General features: G+C 36.5%; 1 protein-coding gene and 1 long non-coding RNA gene across 2 annotated transcripts; both read left to right on the forward strand.

The window, feature by feature from the left end:
- The first annotated feature begins 1,311 nt into the window (after positions 1–1,311).
- Positions 1,312–4,273, forward strand: LOC146916091 (uncharacterized). The gene is made up of 2 exons (XR_015014866.1): positions 1,312–2,030; positions 3,987–4,273. It is a non-coding gene; the product is annotated as an uncharacterized LOC146916091 (long non-coding RNA).
- Positions 4,274–6,481: 2,208 nt separating this feature from the next.
- LOC146916092 (uncharacterized) lies at positions 6,482–8,923 on the forward strand. The gene is made up of 2 exons (XM_085721542.1): positions 6,482–6,489; positions 8,299–8,923. Exons 1-2 carry the CDS (start codon positions 6,482–6,484, stop codon positions 8,921–8,923), a joined length of 633 nt encoding a protein of 210 aa, XP_085577668.1.
- The last annotated feature ends 9,741 nt before the right edge of the window (positions 8,924–18,664 follow it).

An 18,664-nucleotide genomic window follows, 5' to 3' on the forward strand; every position in this document is an offset into this window, starting at 1 on the left:
AAAATGTTGCTTTGTTTTTTATTTGTTTCTTTATTGAAACTCATTTGGATCATCGCACTGACATACAAATATAGATAATATGCATGTTACCTTTTAGATATGTGAAATTTATAAAAAGTTAAACAATTTTGTCAAGCTACTAATAATTTAGCTTCAAAATAACCAATGGTGGCCTTTGCAGTGGAATGGTGGGGGTGTGTACTAGACACTCTGACGCTCAAGTCAGTAGAGGTCCGAAATGGGGGTTAAGAGATAAGAGAGAGTCTACCTTGGGGACTGCGAGGAGTCCCCTTTATATAGAGGTGGGTGTTTGCAGAGCAGTTGTTCGGTACACGTGTGTCCGGCGGGTACGAAATCGTGGAAAATGTAACCGCCGGTGAGAGATTTATGGGAATGTGGGAAAAGAGACGTTATAGTTCGTTATTGGTCTCTGTTGCACTGTGCACCCCCCCTCCCCCCCTCCCTTCCTTCGCGAGGAAGAGGTGTGTTGCGAGTAAACTGTCAAATGCGGTATTGGTCTGGATTTGTTATTGGGCCTAAGCGATTGGACCCTATGTCTTTGACAGGTCCCGAACAGTTTTTATAATAAATTATTATTAGTATATTGTAACTATTTTATTTTTTATTTTTATTTAAAAGATAAAAAAAATTATGTTTAACTAATTGATTGGTGACAAAAAGTTGCTCATGTATGAATTGTACTTTTCAAAAGCAATATTTAATAATTCATTTGTAGAAAATAACATGAGAACTTGCCGGTTTTTATTAAAAAATTAACAAAAAAATGTTCTAAAGAAGGACAATTGTCAAAGAATAAAAAGGGAAAGGGTATAATTGTTAATAGACTTAACAATGAGAAGTCCCTAATTGAAAATAGACTTGAGCATCTGCAGGCCAATTTTTATGAGTAAAAACTACCTGAACAATGTAGGCTAGGCTACATTGAATACTGAATAGAATACAAACAACATAAGTTGATTTTGTTAAATTGTGTTTATGACAGAATCAGATTTGTTAGTTTGATTTCCTAGGGAGCTATGTGCTGCCATTCATGAATTTGTGTAGTTCGTGTGCTCAAAGTAGGATCATATGACAGCTATAGCAAAAATCTAATTTAATTATTGACACTTATGACAACAATGCTAAATACGTCGTTGTTTGAAATTAATACAGTTAAACTGAATGCTATTTGTTGAGCAGATCAATTTTAGTTATTCCAGGCACAAAGCAAGAGTACTCAGTGTCATAAGAAAGTAGTGTAACGTGTTTATTATTAGCATGTGATGCCTTTGATGATAATGTTGGCACATATACTCAAGGTTCTAAAAAACGGTCGCGGTCGCGATTGCGGTTGCGTTAAGGTTGTCGCGATTTCGGCTGTAACGGACGCTGCGATACAAATAACGGTCTTCGCGGTGTGAATTAATCAAAACCTTTCACAAAACCTATTAAAACGATTTATATTATCATATAATGTATAATAACTTAGATTAATACTTTTTCCCATAATTATAACATCAAAGTCCCAATTTTTTCTCTAAAATTTCATCTAATATTTGTTACCTAAATACTCAAATGAAATGGTTGTATTGAGAGTGTCAATATAAAATTACGTTAAACTTAATAAATAAGAGATGAATGCACACTTTTTTTTTATTTGAGTTTAATAAATAAATATATGAATAAACAAATAAACCATCTAAAAGTAATTATTAATTATTATTATTAATTTATTATTATTATATGAAGAGTGAAGCTGCACAAACGTGTCTATTTCGTAACCAAGTGATAAGTGATAACAATTAACAAACCTTATTCACTCAAAATAAAAATAAAAAAACAGAACAAACCAGAATCGGCAAGGAAATTGGAAATTGGAAAACTGAATGAAGCAAGAAACCAGAATCGGCAAGCAGGAAGGAATCACACAACACCAGAAGAATAACAACCCAAGAGAAGCATGTTTGTTTGTCCCCACCACCACTGTATGTTAGTAATAGTTACTACCACCACAAGAGAAGAGAATAGAAGTAAGTAATTGATTTGTGTCTGAGAAAGGTTTAATTGAGAGTGAATGAATTGAGTTTCAGATTCCTTCTTCTTCTGTTCTTGTATTCTTGTGCTTTTTTTAATCTGAGATTCAATTCCTTTTCTCATATACAAATTTCTCTTTTTAAGTCTGTAATGGCGTTTTCGCGTCCGTAACGGCGTTTTCGCGGCCGTAACGGCGTTTCGCGGCTGTAACGGCTTCTGTAACGGCCGTAACGGCGTTTTTCCTGTGATTTTCGTTCTCACCGTTAAAAGGTCCAAAAACGGTCACGGTGGCTGCCGATACCGTTTTGTAACGGCCGTTTTTGCCGTAACGGACCGTTTTTTAAAACCTTGTATACTATCTAGAACCAGTTGAACATTTAATGTTCTATTTTCACCCAAAGTTTACCTGTATGATTGGTTTTATTTGAAAGGCAGACACCTGATTTGTTGAGATCATGTTTGTATGTGCCTTAACCTTTAAGATGATCTAAGCTTGAAATGAACCTCTATCATTTTTTGGAGGTTTATGCTCCTTTATAGGCTGGAAAATTCAGTGGATTGAGTAACAACTGTAATGTTTTCCTTTTTCTTTAAATACATGTTATGATTAGCACTTTGAATTAAGTTGTCTCTTAGAATTGGTTTCTCAAGCTGTGTCATTTTATTTTTATCAATGCTTAGCCATGTCAAAACAAGAGAAAAATGAACACTCTTCTAAACAAGAGAAAAATATTAATAACATGCTTAGCCATGTCAAATAAAATATATTAGACTTTTATTGTAAGTCCAATTTATTCTGTTAGATTTTCATAAGTTTATAGGATAGAAAATGTTGTTGAAGATATTTGAGTTTGTTTTTTTCTACATGGCTTATGAATAAATATTTAGAAGTGCTTACTCATTTCTTTTCCTCATCTCAAGTATAGGTGCAAACTTGACTATTGATATGCGTGTGATTTAGAATTGTTATGTATAATGACATGTATGGTTCAGGCACATATGTTTTAATGACTATAATTGAAAAATTGTATCTTATCTATTCGGATATGTTAGTGTTGCTTTGAGTCTTGAAGAAGAAGTAAGAAGGGTATAGCGAAATCTCATTGAGTTCAAATTGGCTTATGTTGTGCATGCTTTCTACTAGGAAAATGTTCCTTCATCTACTCCATGTATAAGCCTAGAGTTGCAATATAAAAATAACATAACTTCACATTCCAAGATGACCACCCATATATTATGTATTGCACAAGTAGGTTTTGTTAGGTTCTGTTTATGACAAAAGCACTTTTTATAATGCGTTTGAAAATTAAATCCAGTATCGTTGAGACGATTTTAAGACACAAAGAAAGATCATTCAATGTCATTTTCATTAGAAATGGTGTCTGCTTACATCAATAACATTATATTTGATTGTCATTATTTTTGCAGATATGTGATGGATGTTAGATAATATAACTTAATATGTTAATAATAATTCAATATTAGTTGTAAAAAAAAAATATAACAGTCTAAACCCATATTAGACCCGTGCGATAACACGGGTCAAGAGTTAGTTGATGAAAATGCTATTGAAACCAATTCATGGAATATGATAATGTTCCCTAGGGACTGTCACGAATCCCAAAAGTTTCCTGAAAAATATTTAGACAAAGATAAGGAATTCTAAAGTTGTTTGGCGAGGGGTGATTGGCATCTAACTAGGGCCGGCACATAATAGATGGGTATAGCTATGGTGGTAGCAATAGAAGACCAGCCTAAATTATTTCATCCAAACACACTATAGATTATTAGTCTTTGACTTCCAAGTGTACACTCTAGACCAACACGTTTTGGTTGGCAATCACTTCACTCCCCCCATGTCCTTCATGACTCATGATGCAGGCATGATCGGTTTGTAAAATTGTTCATATTCCAAAAGCCTGATTTCAAGGAGTTTCATTTTTTTTTTACAGGTTCAAGGAGTTTCATGTTCCTCTAAATTGGTAAAGTGATGGCGTAATCGAGCTTGCATTTTTTTTATGGAGCCACATTGGTCAGTTTTGTCTGTATGTTATAGTGTTTCATGGTGTTTATATAGCAAGAAACTATATGAGCTTTTTACTAGTTGATTTTGGTGTCAACCTAAGAGCAAATGTTTAAATTTTGACGGTAAGAGCGTCTATAATTGTAGCTTCTTGATATTTAAATGGATCTCATGTGTACACATCACTCATTTATAAAAAAAAAAATTTACTGCTCATTTATAAATTTTTTAATAGTGATACTTAATAAACACTCAATTCCTTCAACTCAACATTTCACATAAATTTTTTAAATGAGTCTTACTAATATTAAAAAAAATGTAGATCCCACTTAAGAATGAGGTCTTAAGTGAGACCTTGTGTCCTAAAAGACCCCAAAAATTTATCTCCCCAACGTGGTACCTAATAGATATCGAGTTTTAAAAGTTTAAGACTTCACAATTGGAGATGATCTCAGACCCACTAATCAACTGTTAATAATTTTATAGCATTGCATTTCAAATTTTTAATATTAAAATAGTGTGAGTCCCACTTAAGATTGAGAGTCTTAAGTGAGACTTCGAAAAAATTTCTCCCTAATGAAGATACCTAATAGATATCAGGTCTTAAATGTTTAAGATCATCCATTGAAAATGGTCTAAGATGTGTTCACATTTTGTATTTAACAATACTTCAAATATGATTTTTTTTTTGAAGGAATACTTCAAATATGATTATATTCAATTGAAAAAACATGTGAAAAATTAAAAATAAATAAAATGAAATGATTAAAACTTGATTTGCCGATTGCTATACAATAGTACAACTACAAGACATAAACGCATGCATTTAAAGTTCTTTTTTCACTTTTCCTTAAGGTATTGCAATTTTCTTTTTAAGGTAAATTTTTTCCCAATCGAATTTTTTGTTTCTTTCCTTCATTGGAAAAAGAATAAAGATCATGTAATGCTATCATTATTAGATTATCTTTCGAAAAAATACCACTTTTTTGACTGCAATTTGCGAGTATCTTTTTAGAGTAATGATATTTTGACATCTATTTGATGACAACTTTGTTGGCAACCTTGTTTTTCTCACTTCTTATTGGTCAAAAACAATGGAGAGAGAAAAAGGAAGAGAGAGGATAACAATATCATGTGAGTATGAGAGAGAAAGTTGTCCAAAAGTTGTCAAAAAGTGGTTGTCAAAATATCATTTCTCATCTTTTTATTCTTTCTAACAAAATTTACATTGAGTGAAAACAGAACTTACATACGACAAAACAAATAAAAGCTTCTTTAAATTATGGTAGTATAGGTGGGGAACATGTTTTCCTTTCCTTTTTTAATTAACAAAGTAACAACTTTGTACCCAAAAAAAAAAAAAAACAAAGTAACAACTTCATGAAAATAAAACGTAATTGTGAAATGGGTCTGCAGTTAGATTTTTTTTGGTTACAAAAAGTTTAGGTGGGTTCGGCTCCGGTCACCACCAGGGTCAGGGCACGCCTCTGGGCCCAAAGGGCACTTATAGAGGTACTTACAGATAGGCATGGCAACAAAACCCATACCCCTGGTTACCCACCCGAACCAAATCCAATTTGACGGGTATTCCCCGTTTTGACTGGGTTCGGGTATGGGTTTGGGTTTTCCCCGATGTCAAAACACGGGTATGGGACGGGTAATGGGTATATATGTACCCACCCCGAACCCGTACCCAAACCCGTCCCGAATGCAGAAAATTACTTTATGTTCATATATCATGTTATTTTGTTTGATAATTGCCGTGTTATAAAAACTACCATTGATATTTAAAGAAGCAACTAAATCAAGTGGTCTAACAAATGTTAAAGTGAACATATTGTTGAATAATGCATTGCAACATTTCTCTAAGGGTTGCAAAAAAACTTTTATTTTTTATTAAAAAAATGTATTCAATGCGGGGATGGGGATGAGCCGGGGATACCCGAACCCGTTGGGGACGGGCATGGGGTTTAATTTCTCATCCCCGTTGGGTATTGGTAGGGTAACGGGTAAGTATATAAGAATCGGGTATGGGGATGGGGAATGTAAAACCCGTCCCCACCCTGCCCCATTGCCATGCCTACTTACAGATCACCCACCAACACTGCCCTCACATCGGCAGAGGGAATCGAACACACAACCTTCTGCAAGGAAGTGGCCCGTTCCTTACCAACTGTCTGCAGTTAGATTACTTTCACCTTATTGCTTTTGTTTAGAAAGATAATTGGGTAAATAATTTAACTAACCACTTTTTCATTAAGTGTTCATTACATAAGAATTATATATAAAAATTACATTTATATCTAGGAGGCATAAAAAACTTATACATAATATTTGGAACCCCACACTTTTTGTATCTTTGAAATTCACATCACAATCAAACATTTTTCTGATGAGATTGTTCGTGACTTTAAAATGCTATAAATGAATAGGTGAGTTTTTCATTTGTTTTTGTTAAATGTGATGCCAATTGAGATGCTCCTGGGTTGGCAAGGCTAGCCTTAGCAAGCCAAAAATAGGGAACTACTTTTTATCCATGTTGCTCCAACTCAAAAGAAAAAAAAAAAAACTATCGGAATCTAGGATCCGAGATATTTTAGTAAAAAAAATACCGATCGAAACTTATGTTCCGATATGTTTGTTTCATCGGAATAGTAAAATAACTAAGTAGGTACAATCCAATCGAATAGTAAAATTAAAATAACTAGGTACCACATGTCCATCGATCATACACATAGTGTACCAATTGTAATCTACAAAAAGGAATGATTGTGTCCACCGGTCTTATCAACTTATAGTCACATGCAAGGGTTTTACAAATCGAGAGTTTACCTCAACTCGTTTTGCCTAGGTAAACTCGACTCGTATACTCGACTCGAGAACTCGTACGAGTTTACCTAAGTTAAATTTATATAAAATTTTATTATATGCATGACATATATAAGCTAATATAGTATTGTAAATAGGTCAATATTGCAAAATATGACTTAATTACAAAGACAAATTATACCAAACTACCATAATAAAATGTTATGCTCAACTTAGCATCAAAATACAAAAATTAACTCACAAAATCATAAGATTCATAAGTCTCTAAGTTTAAGTCATCCATAAAACCATCCAAAAAAGTAAGTTTCACAAGTTTTCAAAGTTGTTAATAAAACTATCTAAAAAATAAACTAGTTAATTTATTCAAAAGGTTAACAAACACCACCACCCCAACCCTAACCGACGTCGCAATCACCGGCGTCGAAATCTGAATTTCCAACGTTGGAATCGCAACCCTAATAGGTATGTGCTCCCTTGTTCATTGTTTGAGAACTCAGAGAAGAAAGAAAAAGAAACGTTTCATTTTCATGAACAACGTGTTACTGTAAAGGTAACTATGTAAATGTTTCAGTTTTTGGGCTAGTAGAAAAGGAATCGGGCTTTAAAAAAAATGGGCGCAAAAAAAAAAGTCAATTTTTTTATATAATTTTTTAGATGTAAACTATGTAAACTCGGTCGAGTTTACACAAGTTTACCAAGTGTTAACTCGGTCAAACTCGTCAAACCTTCCGAGTTTACTAGAAACCGAGTTTACCTTAGTGTTAACACGATTTTAGTACCTAAACACGTAAACTCGGTAAATTCGGAGTGTTAACACTCGAATTGTGAAACATCACATGTACAACCTTAGTAACAAATTTACTAAAAAATATCCAAAATACATGACCACAAAAAGATATGCTCTCATAGCAAACCTCCAAAATGATATATCCTCAAAGCATCTAATATCTTAAGAAACAATACTAGGTGGGGTATCCTCCTCCAGGTAAATGAGATGGACCAACTCTCCATAACTTCAAGTACCTCAAATTAGTTAATACATTAAGAGACGATATCAGATGAACCAACTCTCCACACCTTTAAGTACCCATTACCTAACACCCCCTCATAGACCGGTCAGGGAAGTCCCAAGTGGTCACCATCTTCAGATGGAACAGTTGAAGCATCTGGTCTCCCATTGCCAAAGGGCAAAGCCCATATATCCACAAGTAAAGTAGCGAGTCATGATCTAAAAACAACATAAGTAAAAGAATACGACACATATGAAGTATAACATGGCATAACATAAACATAACATTTGATTTCACAAATAAATGCAATGCACATTTCGCCTAACAAAGCATAGTCTACATCAATGTGAATCTAATCCCAAGCTTGTCACATTCATATTATTCGGGAAATCTTGGTGGTAGGCCTTCGGGCCTTCGTGGGGCGTCCTCCTGGTTGTCCAGTATTTCCCTATTGGGTTGGGACAAGGAGGCCACGGGGGATTGGTTTTCTGATGGGGTGGTTAGAGTAGTTGGGGATGGTCTATCTACTCAGTTCTGGCATGACCCTTGGGCTTTAACCCTTTGGGCTAGGTTTAGCCGACTTTACCGTCTATCACTCCAAATGGATGTGAAAGTGGGTAACCTTGGGCGTTGGGAGGTAGGCGCCTGGGTTTGGAACCATTTGTGGAGGAGACCTCTCTTTGTTTGGGAATCAGATCTGCTTGCTGACCTTCTTATGGTCGCGACCAGAAGTTCGAGGGTAGACACGGAGGATATGTGTTCTTGGTCTAACTGCACTGATGGCCGGTACTCGGTGAAATCGGCCTACTCGATTCTTATTAAGGGCTTGCCGATGGTAGGTACCCCTGTTGGGGAGGAGTTGCTTGCTGTCTCCAGGGTCTGGAACTCTTGGGCTCCGTCTAAGGTGATTGTTTTCTCGTGGCAGCTTATCCTTGATAGGATACCTACTAGGAGTAATCTTATTAGGCGTGGTGTGCAGCTCCCTGTGGATGGGGTGGGGTGTGTTTTCTGTGTTGAGCTGTCGTAGTCTACGGTGCACCTGTTCCTTTCTTGCCCGTGTTCCTTTCCGGTGTGGTACCAAGTGTCTAGGTGGTGGTTGGGTTGGGAGTTTGTTATGCCTCTAGGGCTAGCTCAGCATCTCCAGACCTTTATAGGATTGGGGGGGAGTAGGAGGGTTAGGTTAGGGTTGCTTCTTGTTTGGCATGCTGTTATTTGGACCATTTGGGCGTCCTAGAATGACATTATCTTTGCTGGTGGCTTACTCCGAGAGGAACCAGTTATGGATAGAGTTAAACTCTTAGCTTGGAAGTGGTTTCGGGCTAAGTGCTTGCTAGTTCCTGCTCCATCTATGAATGGGAGGTGCAGCCCGTCCTGTGTTTGGACCAGTAGGAAGTTGTGGTGGTTTGGTGTGGTTGGGGTTGCTTGCAGGGTTCGGTGGGGTTGTATCTCCCCGTCCTCCCCGGTGTAGCTCTTAGGTTATTCTGGTTGTTTTTTGTTGTCTACAGGTGATTGCTGAGTTCGTTGCTTTTAAGGGCGCTCGGATCTTGGTGCTTTTTTTTTTAGGTGTTTTGTGCTCCTTTTGGAGCCTTGAGGGTGTGTGTTTCGTCCCGTTTGTGGGGTTATGGCCGTCCCGTGTTTTGTGGGTGTGTCGCTTGACGACTGTTTATGTATATTCGGAACTCATTTCTCCTTTTTATTATTTATATGTATATATATTTGCCTTTCAAAAAAAAATTCGGGAAATAATCGATCTGCAGAGGAGCATATGAAATTGTGTCGCCTCTACACAAGGGTATCACATTTTTTGGGCTATCACAACACATCATCGATTCGATAAAATTTTACAATATTAAGGTGGGTCATCCCGACAACCACACGCCATGCCCTATCAATGGGTTATATATCATGTAATTATGATGAGCATCAGCATACAATATAATTCACCATATATACTAATACAATAGCTTAGACACTCCCTCTGATCTTAAATATAAGCAAAAGTCAAAATGTATTTGACTCAAGCCTAATACATGGCTCAAGCCTTTCTAATCTTTTTTTCTAGATATCATGGACTCATACATGTCATCAAACTTTTTTGCGTGTGTGTCTATATATGATGTCCAAATCTTTGTAACCACACAAGACCTCCTTCGGTATGTCACCTCCAAATTTATCACATGTCTCGTTAATTTTATCACATACTATCAGTTTGATCAAGTAAATTTAGCTTCACTAATGTTAAAAATATGTGCAGACCAAAACCTAAAAATTTGAGAAGACTGAGGAATAATTTAATAAACCCTGAGTATATTCCTTGAATATTGTCCCCTGTGTGTATTATCATGATTAAATTAGACCGGCTTAGACAGTTTGAAAATATTATTACCTTAAGGTTAATCATGCATATGTCTATATGAAAAATTACAAACACACAAAAACATGATTTTAAACTCGCATGCAAGCATGCGGGAGGTTCACATGAATATTTATATAGATATGAGCTCAATTCCATTATGAAATTGTCATTATTTACCTTAAGGTTAATCATGCATATGTCTATATGAAAAATTACAAACACACATAAACATGATTTTAAACTCGCATGCAAGCATGCGGGAGGTTCACATGAATATTTATATAGATATGAGCTCAATTCCATTATTACAAACACACAAAAACATGATTTTAAACTCGCATGCAAGCATGCGGGAGGTTCACATGAATATTTATATAGATATGAGCTCAATTCCATTATGAAATTGTGTTCACATGAATATTTATATAGATATGAGCTCAATTCCATTATTACAAACACACAAAAACATGATTTTAAACTCGCATGCAAGCATGCGGGAGGTTCACATCATTATTACAAACACACAAAAACATGATTTTAAACTCGCATGCAAGCATGCGGGAGGTTCACATGATTATTTATATAGATATGAGCTCAATTCCATTATGAAATTGTCATTATTAATTTTGTCATTATTAATTTTGTTTAGGATAATCTCCAAAGACACGTGAGAGGGCAGTCTTAGAAATCGTGGTTGGGCCTAACACAACCCCACAAAACCGGCTTGTGAGGTGAGGATTGCCCCCACGTATAAACAAATTGTCAGGCCAACTCCTAACCGATGTGGGACTCTTAACACCCCCCCCCCCCCCCCCCCTCACGCTCAGGATTAGGATAATCTCCAAAGACACGTGAAAGGGCAGTCTTAGAAATCGTGGTTGGGCCTAACACAACCCCACAAAACCGGCTTGTGAGGTGAGGATTGCCCCCACTTATAAACAAATTGTCAGACCAACTCCTAACCGATGTGGGACTCTTAACACCCCCCCCCCCCCCCCCCCCCCCCCCCCCCCCTCACGCTCAAGATTAGACATTTGAATGAAGCGTGAACATAAATGACGGGTGGCCCGATAACGGAAACCTGACAACAGATGGCCCATAATCGTGAAGAGGCTCTGATGCCACATAAGTGACGGGTGGCCCGATAACGGATGACGGGTGGCCCGATAACGGAAACCTGACAACAGATGGCCCATAATCGTGAAGAGGCTCTGATGCCACATAAGTGACGGGTGGCCCGATAACGGAAACCTGACAACAGGTGGCCCATAATCGTGAAGAGGCTCTGATACCATCTTAGAAATCGTGGTTGGGCCTAACACAACCCCACAAAACCGGCTTGTGAGGTGAGGATTGCCCCCACTTATAAACAAATTGTCAGGCCAACTCCTAACCGATGTGGGACTCTTAACAAGCAGGAAGTAGACAAACATGTGTAGGTGTTAATCAAAGCTAAACAAAGAAAGCCAGAAAGGCGATATTGGGATTAGAGCTCTCAAACTATCAACTTAAAGGCATGGGTTCAGTGACAGTATAACCCTGACAAAACAGCTACTACTACTAACTTAAACAATTAATATGTCATAGTAATGTACTCCATATTGAATTATAAGCCAAATGGCAAAAGAGTTTTTAATATTAAGATTGAACTAAAATTAAAATATATTCACAATGGGGTTGAATATAAGCTAAGGTATTATGTCATGAGAGGGTTTGGAGAATTATCACATTTAAGTAATTAAAAATTATATAAATGAGAGAAACGTCACAATTTCTAACCTAAAAGTTTAAGACATAGGTTTATGAGTCCCTCACATATAAATTGTTTAACATTCACTTTTCTATTCAATGTGAAACATATTACTCGCATTTGATATACCAACTATATCTCACTCAAATTTGAGCGCATCTATTCTCTATGGGAATGCTACCAATGAAACATAAGTTTTTTCATCCATATCTGCTTGCACAACCGTTGCCGCACTCAACAGAACTTGCCGCCTTAACACCCTTGGGAAGGAAGACTTCTGACACAAGGAGCCTGATGAATCCTTGCCAAGCCTCGACTCTTATACCACTGTTGGTAATGAGGTGGTTCGGTGGATCATCACATTATGTCTTGACCAATCATAAAAGTGATAAAGACACCATACTTTAACTTACAAAGAGAGTAGGCTTCGATATTATATCAAATCAACATTCAATTCAATTAAGAAATATAGTTCTTAAATAGGATAAATACTTTCGATGAAGAGGGGTATGAGAAATCAATATATGTTCTACCGGTACACCTCATTTTACGAGGTATACCGTAGAAGTTCCCTTATAATAAATGCAAAGTGAAAAATATTAACCTAAAAGTAATGTATAACTCTACCGCATTTTATTGTACATCTAAAAACAATTTATTAATATCACATTAAAATTTTAAAATGACACATTTTAGTTTGCAAATGTGTTACTATAATAAGAAAGAGTTCATACTCACGAATTTTGGGGGAATGAATGAGGACAAGATGTTTAAGGAATTGTGGAAGAGAGAATATGGGTAATGGTAATGGAAAGGGGCGTGTGAAATAAAAATCATGTGTTTCCTATGTGTATAACAAGTGTGTCGAGTAAGTGAAGTTGGATAGATGAAGTGATATAGGGCACTACTAGCTTACACTATGTTTTCTTATTTAATCAATCAACGCACATTCCTCATTCTTATTTAATCAATTAATGCACATTCCTCAACACCACTATAGTATAGAGCACCATCTTAACTAGTTTCGGTTTATTATTACCCATAACTTGTTCAGCATAAACAATTTTTATTATTACCTCAGTTTTTTTTTAATAAAGTTTGTGATTTTTTTCCTTTGATGGTGGAGGGGGTTTCGTTAAGCTAGAAAGTTTTTGATGAATGATTTGGTTAATGACACATTCCTCTTATGGATAGAAACCTTTTTCTATGATTTGTTGGACACTTTTGAGTAAAGAACCAATACAAAACAGAACAAGTGGAAAGGAGATGAGGGGAACATAAATACCAGTGTTGCACTTGTACACATAATTGGCACTATAATCACTAGTGACTGGCCTTGTGTGACAACTTATTTTCTTGGATAAACTCAAATTCTTCTCTTTCATGTTAATTGTCTCAAGACACATTCCTCCCCATTTATCAAAGATATTTATCAAACAAATTAGTTGGTGGGTTATTGGCTGTATTCCAATTGTTCTAAAGATTGGTACTTACACGTGTAATAAACAAACCTCCTTGCATTTTGTGATTCACGCATCTAAAATGAAGAGTTCTATAAGACGGGCTCACCTGAGATCTCTAGATCGTAAGATCTCATCTATGTAGTTGTGCGTAAAAGATATCCAATTTACATAAAAATAAAAATGTAAACAAATTTAAATTGTAAAAATAGAATCAGTAAAATTTCCCTCACCTCTAAAATTTACACCAACAATGGATGTTTGCATTTTTTTCTTTCTATCATGGTATAAGTACGAAATTTCCACCACCATTTAACAATGACTAATCTTCGTTGAAAAACATATAAAAACACAAGGTGGATTCTCGTACTTCAATCTAATTTTCCCTGTTCGCAAAAGTCGATACATCAAATTATTGACCACTTATTTAAAGAGTCAGAAACTCTTAACATTTGAATCTGTCATTGTTGATTATTGTTTACTAGTAATAATATTTAACAACAAAAAAAAAAAACAAACTCAATATTGTAATTAAGAGTGTTTAGACGACAAATAGAGTCATTGTTGCATGTATGATTTTATAAACATTAAAAGGATGATTACCTTACATGTTAGTTAATACTCCTATTATCTTACATGTTAGTTAATACTCTTCTGTCCCTCTGTTTCAAAATGAGTGTCACTTTAGCCAAAAACATCTATTTTAAAATGAATGTCACTTTCAGTTTTCAATGCAATAATAACTTTTTCTTTTCAATTGTATCTTCCAACTAATAATCTGCACTGCAAAGTATTACTTTTAAAACTAACCAATAGTTAATAAGGATAATTGGGTAAAATAATATTATCTTTCTTTTAATTATTGCATTTCTTAATATGTGTGTAAACACCTAAAACGACACTCATTTTGAAACGGAGGGAATATTAATTATGTTAGTAGTACTAATGTTGTTTGTTACTGCATGAATAGAAAGAAAAGAATGTTGTGACGATGTTGATTGTTGATTAGGCGGAACAGAACACAAGGACATTGTGTAGACCCCACAACAATAGCTGTCTTGTCCGCGTGCTTCAAACTCACTCATGTGCGATTGCTATTATGTTGTTATTGTTGTGTGTGTTTAGGGTGGACAAAAACTCGCGCCCCGCCCGAAACCGTAATAACCGAATGCAGAATTTGACCAACGGGTGGGTTCTATCGGGTTGTCGGGTCATCTGGTTGTCAATTTCGATTTGGAATGGTTAATACTGGACGAGTTCGGATGTTAATAATACACCCGTAACAAATCCGAAACCGACCGTATTGCAATGTTTATACATAAATACTCCCTCCGTTTCTTAAAAATTGACGTTTTTTTAAAAAAAAAACTAGCAGAATTATTGTCGCTTTGTAATTTCAATGTAGAATTAAGCAAGTTTTTCAAATTTTGCCCCTGTTAGCCTTTTACGCCTCCTGTGTAGTAACTGCATGCACACTTCTTTTTGAAAAAAGCCATCTTGAGCCATGTGTGAAATTAACTGCATGGATTTTGAGAGAATTGCAGATGAAGGAGATGAAGAACATGAATTTGAAAGAGTAGAAGATTCTTTTGATTTTGAGATAGTTGATGATGAAGAAGATGAAGACCAGTGGCATATCCAGGACCCTGGTTCAGGGGGTGAAAAAAAATTGTGAGAAAAAAACTTTGCAAATTCAATAAGTTTTGTCTTGTCAAAACTACTTTTATTTTAATTACTATATTTTTATTTAAATTTGAATTATCATTAAATTATTTTAGATTTTATCTTTACTAGAAAAATTGGGAATAGAGACGGGCAAAATCCGTCTCTAAAATGAAAAAAATATTTCTCTATATGTGTCAGAGACGGAATCAGAGACGGAACAAGGTCTGTCGTTGTTTCTGTCGTCTCTAAACTCTTTAGAGACGGATTTTAATTTTCCGTCTCTATTCAGAGACAGAATAAATCCGTCTCTAACAAATAGAATCCGTCTCCCACACTTTTCGGAAAGTTAAGAAGAATCCGTCTCGGTGGAGATGGAAAATACCGTCTCCAATATAAAAAATACGTCTCTAAAAATTGTCACCTGGTTATGCCAAATCAAAGATGCTGCTGGATCCGCAGGAGGAGTATTCTTTGTAGTCAACAAGTGATAAGAACCACGAACAGAGTAACCCTCATCAGGGTTCGGCAACCACACCCACCTGTCTAAAACAAAATCTTGCAGAGAAACATCACACAATAAAGCCCTACACTCCTCTAACTCCTCTTCCTCCCAAGCCCACAACCTCCTCCTCCACTTCCACGCCTCCCCTCCTTCGACAACACCAAGAGAGAACAAACTTGCCACCGTAATGGATTTGTTCTCAGAAAGATCAAACAACCGGGGGAACATGTCGCTAAAAGAAACCGAACCTAGCCACTTATCATACCAAAACAAGGTGTCTGAACCATCCCCCAGCTTCTTCGACAAGCACTCCCCAAACCAGCCTCCGCCGATATCACCGCCCCCATCTCTAATCTGCCCTACCTCCCTCCACCAAGAAGAACAACTCCGGCCCCCAACCTCCAACCTCCCACCTACTTCGCCATACCGGGCGACTAAAACTCGATACCAGAAGCCACTCCTATCAACTAGCATCCTCCAACACCACTTTCCTAATAAAGCCTAATTAAATTCCTTCAACTGTCTCCCCCCCAAACCTCCAAACTCCTTTTGAAGGCACACATTGTGCCATCCTATCCAAGATATTTTCCTATGGTTCTCACTCCCCCCACCCCCCCCCCCCCCCCCCCAAAAAAAAAATTATTAAATAAAGACTAAATGGAAGAGATTATACCTGATGGAAAGAACCAGACGGCCGCCGATAGATAAAAAACGACTATTCCAATAGAGTGAGTAGTAGTACAAAGTAGTTGATATTGCTATAAGCTTAGTAAGTTGCAAGAAACAAATACAAATGGAGACAAATGGTGTGTCAAAGTTCAAGAGGGTTTGTGTTTTTTGTGGAAGTAGTCCTGGCAAGAAAAGTAGTTATCAAGCAGCTGCCATTGAACTTGGAAATGAATTGGTATATATTAGTAATTAGTAATATTAATGATTTTCCCTTACATTATTTTTTTTTTCATTTTTGAGAGAAAAAAATCTTATTTATTTTTTGTGGATGGGGTGAAAATTTTTAAACTTTATGATATGACATGTTGAATATTCTAATTCCTTTGTAAACTTCAGTTGGGTCAGTTCCTTGTGTTTATAACATGTTTGTTACTTTGTAACTTGAAATTATGTCTCTCTATTTGATGCAAAATATATATTTTTTTTTTGTTTTTTGGATCATTACTTAATCACATGTTCTTAAGTTTAAACTATCCTAAAGTATTTTTCATATATATTTTTTGGATTTCTATGATCTTTTTTTCAGTTTTTTAAAGTATCCATTTTTCATTTCAAACTGTTAATAACTTATCATAATCAATCTTAATGGTTTGTGAAGGTGTCAAGAAATATTGATCTAGTTTATGGAGGAGGAAGCATTTGGTCTAATGGGTTTGGTTTCACAAGCTGTTCATGATGGTGGAAGACATGTCATAGGGTATGACCCTTTATCTCTTTTCCTCAAATATTTCATTTTTATGAAATAGTAAACCATAATAGTCTATTGTGCTTGATTGAACATGTTGGTCTCGTTGTCCATTGACACTGTTTATTTGTCATGTTATTTTTTTTTGAACAAATGAAAATGGAATATATATTAATCACCAAAAGCAACTCCTCTAGCACAAGATGTGCCAAAAGAATTACCGTAAATACAAAGAATCAAAACAAGCAATCAAAATCAAACCATTAAGCGATGCCCAAACATTGAAAAGGACTTGAGCACCACCTATGTGTGCCAAACTTAAAAACGACCTTTTTAGATTTTAACTAGGCTGAAGACATATATTTCACTTTATCTAACAACCTGTTAAAAGAAGTTACAACATTATTGAAAAGCCTGTTATTGCGTTCATTCCATAGAACCCAATCACATAAAAGCCAAATAAGTTGTAAGAATGACCGAGTAGCTTTGCCACCACATGTTAAGTGCACAAACTAAAGAAAATGCTCTTGAATAACATTTGTGTCAACACCTACAATACCCAACCACTGATGCGAAAGAGGCCATATAGATGAAAAGGTATCACAAGATAAAAACAAATGTTGCGCCGTTTCCACAAAGCCACAATCGGAAACACACAAAGAAGAAATTGTGTCTAACACCGCTCTTTTGATAAAATTAGCTTTAGTAGGTAATCTATCACGAAGCAACCTCCAGGCCAATATAGAGACCTTCAACGGCACCTGGTTATGCCAAATCAAAGATGTTGCTGGATCCACAAGAGGAGTATTCTTTGTAGTTAACAAGTGATAAGAACCACGAACAGAGTAACCCTCATCAGGGTCCGGTAACCACACCCACCTGTCTGAAACAAGATCTTGCAGAGAAACATCAAACAATAAAGCCCTACACTCCTCTAACTCCTCTTCCTCCCAAGCCCACAACCTCCTCCTCCACTTCCACGCCTCCCCTCCTTCGACAACACCAAGAGAGAACAAACTTGCCACCGTAATGTATTTGTTCTCAGAAAGATCAAACAACCGGGGGAACTTGTCGCTAAAAGAAACCGAACCTAACCACTTATCGTACCAAAACACGGTGTCTAAACCATCCCCCAGCTTCTTCGACACGCACTCCCCAAACCAGCCTCCGCCAATATCACCGCCCCCATCTCTAATCCGCCCTACCTCCCTCCACCAAGAAGAACAACTCCGGCCCCCAACCTCCAACCTCCCACCTACTTCGCCATACCGGGCGACTAAAACTCGATACCAGAAGCCACTCCTATCAACTAGAATCCTCCAACACCACTTTCCTAATAAAGCCTAATTAAATTCCTTCAACTGTCTCACCTCCAAACCTCCTAACTCCTTTTGAAGGCACACATTGTGCCATCCTATCCAAGATATTTTCCTATGGTCGTCAATCCCCCCCCCCCCCCCCCAAAAAAAAATTATTAAATAAAGATTAAATGGAAGAGATTATACCTGATGGAGCCTTGAAGAAGGAAAGCGCATAGACAGACAGAGAGGTCAAGACAGACTTTAAAAGAACCAGACGGCCGCCAATAGATAAAAAACGACTATTCCAATCAGACAACCTA

Source organism: Medicago sativa, chromosome 6 (assembly GCF_051527215.1).
Source record: "Medicago sativa cultivar Bolivia chromosome 6, Bolivia_mono, whole genome shotgun sequence".
Taxonomy (NCBI): Eukaryota; Viridiplantae; Streptophyta; class Magnoliopsida; order Fabales; family Fabaceae; genus Medicago; species Medicago sativa.